The following is an 11,669-nucleotide window of genomic DNA, read 5'->3' on the forward strand; positions in this document are numbered from 1 at the left end:
ATCAGTCCTGTGTCATGCAGTAAAGCATCCTGTGGGAGTGGGAGCTCACTCACAGTTTTGCCTAAGAACACAACCATGAATAAAGAATGGTACCAACACATCCTCCGAGAGCAACTTCTCCCAACCATCCAGGAACAGTTTGGTGATGAACAATGTCTTTTCCAGCATGATGGAGCACCTTGCCATAAGGCAAAAGTGATAACTAAGTGTCTCGGGGAACAAAACATCGATATTTTGGGTCCATAGCCAGGAAACTCCCCAGACCTTAATCCCATTGAGAACTTGTGGTCAATCCTCAAGAGGCGGGTGGACAAACAAAAACCCACAAATTCTGACAAACTCCAAGCATTGATTATGCAAGAATGGGCTGCCATCAGTCAGGATGTGGCCCAGAAGTTAATTGACAGCATGCCAGGGCGGATTGCAGAGGTCTTGAAAAAGAAGGGTCAACACAGCAAATATTGACTCTTTGCATCAACTTCATGTAATTGTCAATAAAAGCCATTGACACTTGTGAAATTTTTGTAATTATACTTCAGTATTCCATAGTAACATCTGACAAAAATATCTAAAGACACTGAAGCACCAAACTTTGTGGAAATTAATATTTGTGGCATTCTCAAAACTTTTGGCCACGACAGTACAGCCTGTGGGAAATCACCTCCCCAGTCAGCCACATTAAGCTTACTAGTCAACCTACTATGCATATTAGACTTTCATGTGGCACTGTACTGTCACTGAGTAGACTGATACCACATTTCAGTGATCCACAATCCATAGGTAAGGCTGTAAAGTGCAATACACATAGTAGGTTGACTGGTAAGATTAACGTGGCTCATTTCACAGTGGTTTCAGAGTCCCGCAATATGAGCTTCGAAACTAATATTGGTTTAAACTCTTCACAGTTTTGTTCTGTGGGTGTCACTGAGTAGACTGATACCACGTAGGTAAGTCTGTACAGTGAAATGTAACTGTGCCCCCAATTCTGAAGTGGAATACATCCACAGTGCGATTTCAACTGATTTGTACTTTTTTGTCAAATTAACTAATTCCTGTTTTTTTGTTGAATATAATTCAACTTTTTTTTTGTTGCCTCATCTAGCCCAAATATGGCATGATTCCATTATTTGTATCCATTTGTATTACTTTCAATTAGCGATTTTTATTTTGAAGGCGAACCGCATATTCCACTATTGTGGCTAAGCCTAATTGTGGCTAGCTTTACAAAGGTGAAACAGACCAACGAGGAAGAGGGAGGAGGGTGGGTGGTAGAAAAAGCTTTGATGGGAAAGAGTCGGACAGAAATGATTAGGTACAGTCAGGGTTTCCTCCCTCTGTAGAAACGGACTGAAACCACACAGTTCAGAACCTACACCAGGGTGCCCGTGCCCGTGCCCGTGCCCCATTGTCTAGACTGCAATATGTGTGTTAGATAGACTTAAAATAGACTTATGCCGGATTCATGTGCTAGTAGTCGGAACTATGAAACTCAAATTTCCCGACTTGATAACTGGATTAACGCGGCACGTAAAGTTGACAAAATAGTCAGCCTGTCTCTAACGCTTCGAACACACCGACTGTGTTTTTGCATCACTGGTGCATAACATTTTGCGCAGCTAGGCAACTATACTGATGCAGGTACCTTTTGCAAATGGTCGCATGCGGTTGGACACATGGAGGAGAGAATAATTTTCGCAGTATCTTCAAAACCGTGTCTTTTTGACACAACTGCTGACAGCTACAGGGACATAAACACACAAAATGCTGCTTGGAGACAAGTGTCCACGATAGTAGGATTGCCAGGTCAGTTTAGTAGTGAGCTTGTGCTAGATGTGGCTAGTTAGCGTTAGCTAGCTAGCTAACCTAGCTTGCTAACCTAGCCAATGAGGTGGTCGTTGGTCTCATTGTTGAAAGAGCCTACTCTACCTATCTTTACTATTTATTATTGCATTTCGCTCCAAAACTGCATTTTGGAGGGAAATTATATTATAGCCTCTCACAATTAATTTGAGGATGTCATCGAATAAATAATATACTTGGCAAATAAATGTATAAAAAATGTAAAGAAATTATGCAATCAAACTGTTTTTATGTAATCACAAATTTTTACTGAATGTGTGTGCAAAAAAAAATCTACATTCATATTTTGCTACTTTCTGTCAAGTCCACTCATACAATTTGATGCATACGTTCGATTTATCGAACGTATGCACCACACAGAACGCACTGCAACTGCCTCTGCAACGCAATGCTGCAAGGCAAATGCAGCGTTCAATTGGAAATGAATGTACTTCTGGTGTAACGAAACGCAATGACACAGTCAGTGTGTTCGAAGCGTAATGCTTCACAATGCTGTGTATGTGTGTGTGTGCGCGTGCAGGTTCCTGTTCATGTGCGTTTGTGTGTGTGTTTGTGTTTGTATGCGCTTCTGTTTGTATGTGTGTGAGTACACCCCATCCACTGTTGGTGTATTAATAACCATGGCTCTGGCTCTAATCCTGATAAGAGATGTTCTAAGCATTGCTTAAATCCACTTCACGGAAACCACCTCAGGCATAATGTGTCCGTGGAAATGTTCCCAGCAAATCGCTCAATGCTAATAATTTTGCCATGTGAGTGTTTTATGAAACCTGTTGTTTCAATTTCATCAGTATCCTTCCATCTGTGAAAGATAATAGGGCGTACTGCAGCAAGGTGTTGGTTTTATTATTACACTGCCTATAATTCCTGGTAGAGTAATTACTCCCTTTTCCAGGTTACTGCTACCTTCTATACGTCTGTTAGTGATGGTTTAGAATAGACCATGGGTTAGACAAGATGAACAAGAGACATCTTTTATTACATTTGTTTAACTATAAAATATATTTATTTGCATGAATTGACAAATAATCCATATAATGTCATTCTTATAAAATCCTTGACAAAATATTCAAGTAAACAGTATAAATGTTTGTAAAAATTTCATTTTAAGAGTCTGGTTCATGTGTGTCTGTATGAGAAACCCGAGGCCCAGTGAGACGTGTATAGTTCTACTCTTCCCAGACAACACTGCACTTTGCTTCCCATGGTGCCACTGTCCGGCTGAGCTGAGGCCATTTCTGACCCTATAAGCAAAAGGTAATAACCTCTGGCCCTCACTGGGAGGTCGCTAGTGCTACTGTGTGCCCTTCCTTGGGCTGGGATGGTTGCCAGATGACCATCATACGTCATACCTGGAAGGGGTAGTCCTGAAGGTAGCGCACTAGTGGGCATGGCAGGGGCAGCTGGTCCGGACAGTCAGTGTGGTGGTTGATGGTGAGGCGGGTAAGGTGCTGGAGGGAGGGGAAGGCCCGGGGTAGGGGACGCAGCAACTTGAGCAGTACTGCATTGCCCTTCACTGCGGGCTGGGGCGGCCTGGGTTTGGCTTTAGGTTGAGGAGGGTCCTCCACGTAATGCTGTACAAGGCTGCAGACATTAGGGAAGGACAGCAAGTGAGGGGGGCCTGGAGAGCTGGAGTCCAGCCGGAAGCGACCCCCGATGTACTCTATGCGCACATTGGTGGGGCCAAAGGCCGTCTTCACTGACAGGGTCAGCATGTAGAGGGGGTGGCTGCTATCGCGTACCAGGAAGGTTCCCGCTGACATCTTCAGGAGAGCGTCTCGAGCCTCACTGGCTGAAATAGACCCCCAGTACCAACCTGGAGCCAGAAACAGACCCCACACGTTACTACACATGACTACTGTGTTGTAAATCATCTTACAGCATCTACACAGACTTTAACACTGACACACACACACACATCACACACAATGGGGGCGGGGGGCATGGATTAAAAGCGGTGTGTTAAGAGACTGAAAAACAGCTTCTATCTCAAGGCCATCAGACTGTTAAATAGCCATCACTAGCACATAGAGGCTGCTGCCTATATACATAGACTTGAAATCACTGGCCACTTTAAGAAACGGAACACTACTCACTTTAGTAATGTGTACATATCTTGCATTACTCATCTCATATGCATATACTGTATTCTATACTATTCTACTGTATCTTAGTCTATGCCGCTCTGACATTGCTCGTCCATATATTTATAAATTCTTAATTAAATTATTCTACTTAGATTTGTGTATTGGGAATATGTTGTGAAATTGTTAGATATTACTTGTTAGATATTACTGCACTGTCGGAGCTAGAAACACAAACATCTGCTAAACACGTGTATGTGACCAATAAGATTTGATTTGATTTAGTAGGCGTACCTGAGTTCTGCAGGTACTGGAAGGTGGTGGTTATGCAGCAGAGGTCCTCTGTAGAGTCGTAGAGAGGGGCCGCTGGATTCTGACATGACCCTCCTCTCTCACCATGATCCTGCTGCATGCTGCTCATCGTCCTGGCAATCATATCCGAAGGTGGCCCTGGCAACAGAGCCCTGAGGTGAGGAAAGGATTGTCCATTTAGTGCATGGATTGGATAGGCTATAACACAGTAGTTACTATGGAGACAGACACATATGTCATAGGCATCGCAAAATGGTTGTGATTTCCACTCCACAATGTTGGCAAATAAGATAAGTGCTGGGAGGGGGTGAGATTGCTCATGTAGCTTGCTTTGTGTTTGATGTTTAGGGAAATAAAAAGCATGAGCTGGTGGACACAGAGAAAATCATGACTGATGAAAATGAGTGAATATCAGACTACAAAAACAGTCTTTCAAGACTTGGCAAATGGGGATATATGAACCACAGGAGATTGGTGGCACCTTAATTGGGGAGGACGGGCTCATGGTAATGTCTTGACCGGAATCAGTGGAATAGTATCAAATACATCAAACATATGGTTTCTATTCGCTCCGTTCCAGCCATTATTATGAGCTGTCCTCCCTCAGCAGCCTCCACTGATATGAACCCATAGGAGGCACTTTGTTAAACGGTCAGACAGGGTGCACGAAGGCACTGATGCTGCCATTACATAAAATGTGGCGAATGTTATGTATGTAAATGTGTCAGGAATCTGTAGCCTAATGAAGATTATTTCCTACTTTTAGTATCAACCATGACTTTCACTATCAACCATGATAGCCGGGGGAAGCACGGGAGCTGGGTGCTGCAACACCCCATGATATATCTAAATAAAAATATTAGTTGACAAAGTTAGTACACTAGGCCTTTAGTACTCCTGTGTGAGTGGAGAAAAATACTCGTCAGCAGAGCATAGAAAAATACTTGTCAGCTATCCCCCTCCCCTGGGGGTCTGGCCAGCCAGATAGCATATGGACACCTCATAAGAAAGATATGTTTAGAATTACAGGAAATTAGCTTTAACACTAAACCATTTTCTCTCAGCCTCATGGCAAAATGCATAGAATAGCAGGAAATTAGCTCAGAGATTCTTGAAAGTTGGGACAATCCTTGTCTGGCAGGGAAACCTTATTTCTATTGTTGAGAAAAAAATATTTTGTTGCATTATTTGAGCTTAAAATGTACATTTATGGGGAATATTATAAAGAAAATATATGTTTTTGGAATTTTCCAAATAGTTTCCATATTATTTATGTTGACTATGCCTGGAAGTGCTCTACTCCGGAGCAAAGAATCCCATTTTCAAACTATCCAAAAAGTGTTTAAAATGGTAAAAACTGCCTATAATGGATATTAATAACTGAAAAACGATCATATGTAGTTTTTTTTCAATAGTCCTCTGTGACTTTAAAGAATATTTCTCCCAAAACTGTGATTCCTAAAAGATGTCCAGAGATTTGTCTAAAATCCTAAATCAGGAATGAGCAGGGTCAGCTATACCATAAGGACCCCTTAGGTATGTCCTCATTACATGTAGTGCAACAAAAGCACTCATGTAAAGTTCTCTACTTTTGATAGATTTAAACAAATAATATTAGAATCACCATGGTCACAACTCTAAATTGTCCAGTATACCACTTGAATAAAGAAGAAAAAATAAATTTCCATCAGATTTTTGTTGAAAGAGCTGATAGAATGGTTTTAATTGGGGATTTTCAAATGAATAATTTCCCTATTTTACAAATGTTTGTAGTGAACTTTTACATTTACAGGCAAACATATGTACGTTTTGAGTATCTGTCATCAACTCCATCAGTGGCTTGTCAACTCTGTTACTGATGGAGTCAATATTTCTTTATATATATTCTGAAAGAAATATTTGTATCACTTTTCTGCAACATATGCTTAAAGAATTGAAGTATTTATTGTGCTAAACCTGTGGGGTAATGTTTGCTTTATGCATTTTGTTTTATGTTCTAAATCTGGGGGGAAAAAACATGCCAAAATACTAACAGAATTTGCCCTGGAGCATTAAATAGTGTTATAAAACAAAACAAAACATGTTTGGAGATTTGTATTACATATTTTAATTAATCTAATGTTAGAATTAAACAATCAAAAAATTACATTGTCCCGTCTTTCAAGAATCCCTGAGCTCTAAAACAGCAACATTTTCTCTCAGCCTCATGGCAAAATGTGTTTACTAGCATGAGATATATAAGGCGATGTAGGTCACAAGGTCAAATCCGAATTCTTGACCTGCAATCACTTCCATTCTGGATAAAAGGTCCATTAACATTCAAAGTTTCAGCTAAAACTAAATGCCGACATTTTTCGATTAAAGGCCTAATTTAATCTTCGAATATAAAATCATATATATCATAAAACCGTTAATAATTATCCTGGCTTTGTTACACTCCGTCTGATACAACGAATACGATCTCTGCTAATACTGAATGTTGATGTCAAAACTGAAGCTACACTTTCTCAGCACAGTCAAAGTGTGACATTAAAATGAGCATATAGGGAGAAGAAAACATTATTACCTAGCCTAATAATTGTTCCAACAATACATTTTACTTACCTTTGAACACACAATCATAATGAAGTTGAATCCAGTTGAAAAAATGTGATAGGCTATATAATTATTTAACAGATCCAGTGATTCTTAATTTGTAGGAACAGTCGCTGAGTTCATGCTGTCATGGCGCCAATAATCCGACAAAAAAAAATTCTCATCTCAACAGACTATTCTGATATTTTGCCAAAAATAGAAAATCAGAACTTCTTATGGTGATAAGGAAATGTGTCAGTGTCAACCTTGGCAGAGATAGATAGGCTAGGTCCAACGCAGTAATCCACTCGCCAGACACAACTGTTCTATGTTTTATTCTACAGAAAGACGGTGAGAAAACGCCTCTCTTGTAAATTCAGTTTTGCGGGTTGACGGAAGTTCTAGGAATCTAATTCTAAGAATAGCTTTGTATTTCAGCGGCGGCGGTGGCAGGGGCCAATTTTGCCCACTCGGTTTCTCGGAACTGCGCTTATGAGCTGCGCTGCGTTTCGATTGGCTCCATACGTGCTCGGTTTACTTCTCTGCCGCGCGACAGGTCTATGGATGCGGCCCAGCTGGCTTCACAAGTAATGCGCAGCTGATCACTTCCAAGTAGAGGACTTTCCAGAAAAGCTGACTCAAATTGACTTTAGCCACTGACTGGGCCGCCCCTTTATAATGCTCCGCCCCCTAATGTTCTATAGCAGGGATCATCAACTCAGTGCCAGCAAAGCCACTACACTACACGACACTAAACAATACATTAATTGCACTATAATGGTGACAAATGGTGCCCACAAACTGTTAGGGCCTACATAAAGCTGTCCCAACAGCAGAGCTTCCTTTTCAGCACCATGGAGTGAATCCTTACCACTGCTACACCTGGCTATCAGCAGAGCCTTGTCTGGCAGCAAAACAGTTAATTCAGCCTCATTTACTACCTTTTAAAAAACATACCTGATATGGTTAAACAAATGTGGTTTCTACTGACAATTGAGATGTACAAACTATGGCATAAGGGGACGACGAGCGGACGAGAGGCAATCCGTAATTTCGATTAAGACATTAATGAGCGAGCTAGGACTGAGGTAGTCAATATAACTATTTGTTCAGCACTTTTGAAATGTACAGTGACAGCATTCAGAACATGGGCCGTTCTTACAGTATTCTCCCTGTAGTCTGAACCAAAGGATAAATAAAGGGGGCATATAGTCCATTCGAAATGTATTCAGACCTATAGATTTTTTTCCACATTTTCTTACGTTACAGCCTTATTCTAAAATTGATTAAATCGTTTTTTCCCCTCATCAATCTACACACAATAGCCCATAATGACAAAGAAAAACTGTTTTTTATACATTTTTGCAAATGCATTAAAAAAGAACAACTGAAATATCACATTTACATAAGTATTCAGAGCCTTTACTCAGTACTTTGTTGAAGCACCTTTGGCAGCGATCAAGCTCTGTCAGGTTGGATGGGCAGCATCACTGCACAGCTAGTTTCAGGTCTCTCTAGAGATGTTCGATCGGCTTCATGTCCGGGCTCTAGCTGGGCCACTCAAGGACATTCAGAGACTTGTCCCGAAGCCACTCCTGAGTTGTCTTGGCAGTGTGCTTAGGGTCGTTGTCCTGTTGGAAGGGGAACCTTTGCCCCAGTCTGAGGTCCTGAGTGCTCTGGAGCAGGTTTTCATCAAGGATCTCTCTGTACTTTGCACCGTTCATCTTTCCCTCTATCCTGACTTGTCTGCCCGTGCCTACCACTGAAAAACATCTCCACAGCATGATACTGCCACCACCATGCTTCAATGTAGGGATGATGCCAGGTTTCCTCCAGACGTGACGCTTGGCATTCAGGCCAAAGAGTTCAATCTTGGTTTCGTCAGGCCAGAGAATCTTGTTTCTCATGGTCTGAGAGTCTTTATGTGCCTTTTGGCAAACTCCAAGCAGCCTGTGCTATACCTTTTACTGAGGAGTGTCTTCCTTCTGGCCACTCTACCATAAAAGCCTGATTGGTGGAGTGCTGCAGAGATGGTTGTCCTTCTAGAAGTTTCTCCCATCTCCGCATAGGAACTTTGGACCTCTGTCAGAGTGATCATCGGGTTCTTTGTCACCTCCCTTCTCCTCCGATTGCTCAGTTTGACCGTGTGGCCAGCTCTAGGAAGAGTCTTGGTGGTTCCAAACTTCTTCCATTTAAGAATGATGGAGGCCACTGTGTTCTTGGGGACCTTCAATGCTGCAGAATTTTTTTGGTACCCTTCCTCAGATCTTTGCCTTGACACAATCCTGTCTCAGAACTCTATGGACCTCATGGCTTGGTTTTTGCTCTGACATGCACAGTCAAATGTTGGAACTTATATAGACAGGTGTGTGCCTTTCCAAATAATTCCCAATCAATTGAATTTACCACAGGCAGACACCAATTAAGTTGTAGAAACATCTCAAGGATGATCAATAGAAACAGGATGCCCCTGAGCTCAATTTCGAGTTTCATAGCAAAGGGTCTGAGTACTTATGTAAATTACATATTTATGTTTTTATTTTTTATACATTTGCAAACATAAAAAAAAAACTGTTTTCACTTTGTCATTATGGGGTATTGTGTGTAGATTGAAGAGGATTTTTATTTATTTCATCCATTTTAGAATAAGGCTGTAAGGTAACAAAATGTGGATAAAATCAATGGGTCTGAATACTTTCTGAATGCACTGTACATATATTTTCTTGAGCTAAACAGGTGGGGCTGAATGACGGGTCTCCACTGCATCAACTAGATTTCAGGCAGATTTATTTCTTGAGCGATCGTCAGCGGGCCGGGAACTTAATTACAAATAATTTTGTAGACTGCAAACTGACCGCAAGAAGCCCAAACATATATATTATATTTGACTAAAACATAATAATTTCAAACCTTTCTGACATTTCTATATGACCACATACATTACACGGACTGTACAAAACATTAGGAACACCTGCTCTTTCCATGACAAAGACTGACCAGGTGAATCCAGGTGAAATCTCTGATCGCATATTGATGTCACTTGTTAAATCCACTTCAATCAGTGTAGATGAAGGGGAGGAGATAGGTTAAAGAAGGATTCTTAAGCCTTGAGACAATTGAGACATGGATTGTGTATGTGTGCCATTCAGAGAATGAATGTGCAAGAGAAAGGTTTTACCTACAGGCCTTTGAACGGGGTATGGTAGTAGGTGCCTGGCGCACCATTTTGAGTGTGTCAAGAACTGCAATGCTGCTGGGTTTTTCACGCTCAACAGTTTCCCGTGTGTATCAAGAATGATCCACCAACCAAAGGAGGACATCCAGCCAACTTAACACAACTGTGGGAAGCATTGGAGTCAACACGGGACTCTGTGGAACGCTTGACACACCTTGAAGGTGTTCCTAATGTTTTGTACACTCAATGTATACTGTATCTCTCTATTATGCATGGGAATACTTTGGAACAGATTAAAATCACTTGGAGCTGATTTGCTGGTGTTCTTAGTCTTTTACGTCCAGAAAATTTTGGGGGCCAAATAAAATCCCCCATGGGCCAAATTCGGTCTGCCAGTTGGGGAACCCTGTTGCTGCTGTTGCTTCTTTAACTTTGTGAATACTGTTTGTAAGCATACAGTGGGGCAAAAAAGTATTTAGTCAGCCACCAATTGTGCAAGTTCTCCCACTTAAAAAGATGAGAGAGGCCTGTAATTTTCATCATAGGTACACTTCAACTATGACAGACAAAATGAGAAAAGAAAATCCAGAAAATCACATTGTAGGATTTTTAATGAATTTATTTGCAAATTATGGTGGAAAATAAGGATTTGGTCAATAACAAAAGTTTATCTCAATACTTTGTTATATACCCTTTGTTGGCAATGACAGAGGTCAAACGTTTTCTGTAAGTCTTCACAAGGTTTTCACACACTGTTGCTGGTATTTTGGCCCATTCCTCCATGCAGATCTCCTCTAGAGCAGTGATGTTTTGGGGCTGTTGCTGGGCAACACGGACTTTCAACTCCCTCCAAAGATTTTCTATGGGGTTGAGATCTGGAGACTGGCTAGGCCACTCCAGGACCTTGAAATGCTTCTTACGAAGCCACTCCTTTGTTGCCCGGGCGGTGTGTTTGGGATCATTGTCATGCTGAAAGAACCAGCCACGTTTCATCTTCAATGCCCTTGCTGATGGAATGAGGTTTTCACTCAAAATCTCACGATACATGGCCCCATTCATTCTTTCCTTTACACGGATCAGTCGTCCTGGTCCCTTTGCAGAAAAACAGCCCCAAAGCATGATGTTTCCACCCCCATGCTTCACAGTAGGTATGGTGTTCTTTGGATGCAACTCAGCATTCTTTGTCCTCCAAACACGACGAGTTGAGTTTTTACCAAAAATATCTATTTTGGTTTCATCTGACCATATGACATTCTCCCAATCTTCTTCTGGATCATCCAAATGCTCTCTAGCAAACTTCAGACGGGCCTGGACATGTACTGGCTTAAGCAGGGGGACACGTCTGGCACTGCAGGATTTGAGTCCCTGGCGGCGTAGTGTGTTACTGATGGTAGGCTTTGTTACTTTGGTCCCAGCTCTCTGCAGGTCATTCACTAGGTCCCCCTGTGTGGTTCTGGGATTTTTGCTCACCGTTCTTGTGATCATTTTGACCCCACGGGGTGAGATCTTGCGTGGAGCCCCAGATCGAGGGAGATTATCAGTGGTCTTGTATGTCTTCCATTTCCTAATAATTGCTCCCACAGTTGATTTCTTCAAACCAAGCTGCTTACCTATTGCAGATTCAGTCTTCCCAGCCTGGTGCAGGTCTACAATTTTGTTTCTGG

General features: G+C 41.6%; 1 protein-coding gene across 2 annotated transcripts; it reads right to left on the reverse strand.

Moving 5' to 3' along the window:
• Positions 1-2,833: 2,833 nt before the first annotated feature.
• LOC139563938 (cytokine-inducible SH2-containing protein-like) lies at positions 2,834-7,253 on the reverse strand. 2 transcript variants are annotated; one of them, XM_071382985.1, is made up of 3 exons: positions 6,861-7,253; positions 4,239-4,408; positions 2,834-3,676 (listed from the first exon to the last, which is right to left on the reverse strand). In XM_071382985.1, the coding sequence occupies exons 2-3, from the start codon at positions 4,378-4,380 to the stop codon at positions 3,207-3,209; spliced, it is 612 nt and encodes a 203-aa protein (XP_071239086.1). In that variant the 5' UTR covers positions 4,381-4,408; positions 6,861-7,253; the 3' UTR covers positions 2,834-3,206. The 2 variants fall into 2 exon arrangements, with proteins under 2 accessions (XP_071239086.1, XP_071239095.1); XM_071382994.1 differs by lacking the exon at positions 6,861-7,253 and having other exon boundaries at positions 4,239-4,609.
• Positions 7,254-11,669: the final 4,416 nt, after the last annotated feature.

Source organism: Salvelinus alpinus, chromosome 2, assembly GCF_045679555.1.
Source record: "Salvelinus alpinus chromosome 2, SLU_Salpinus.1, whole genome shotgun sequence".
Lineage (NCBI taxonomy): Eukaryota > Metazoa > Chordata > Actinopteri > Salmoniformes > Salmonidae > Salvelinus > Salvelinus alpinus.

Excerpts from the sequence above, each read along its gene's own strand:
- LOC139563938 (XM_071382985.1), bottom strand. The coding sequence starts at position 4,380 with ATGATTGCCAGGACGATGAGCAGCATGCAGCAGGATCATGGTGAGAGA. Across the intron at positions 3,677-4,238 it reads CCAGTACCTGCAGAACTCAG|GTTGGTACTGGGGGTCTATT; the intron begins GTACGCCTACTA and ends TTCTGGCTCCAG.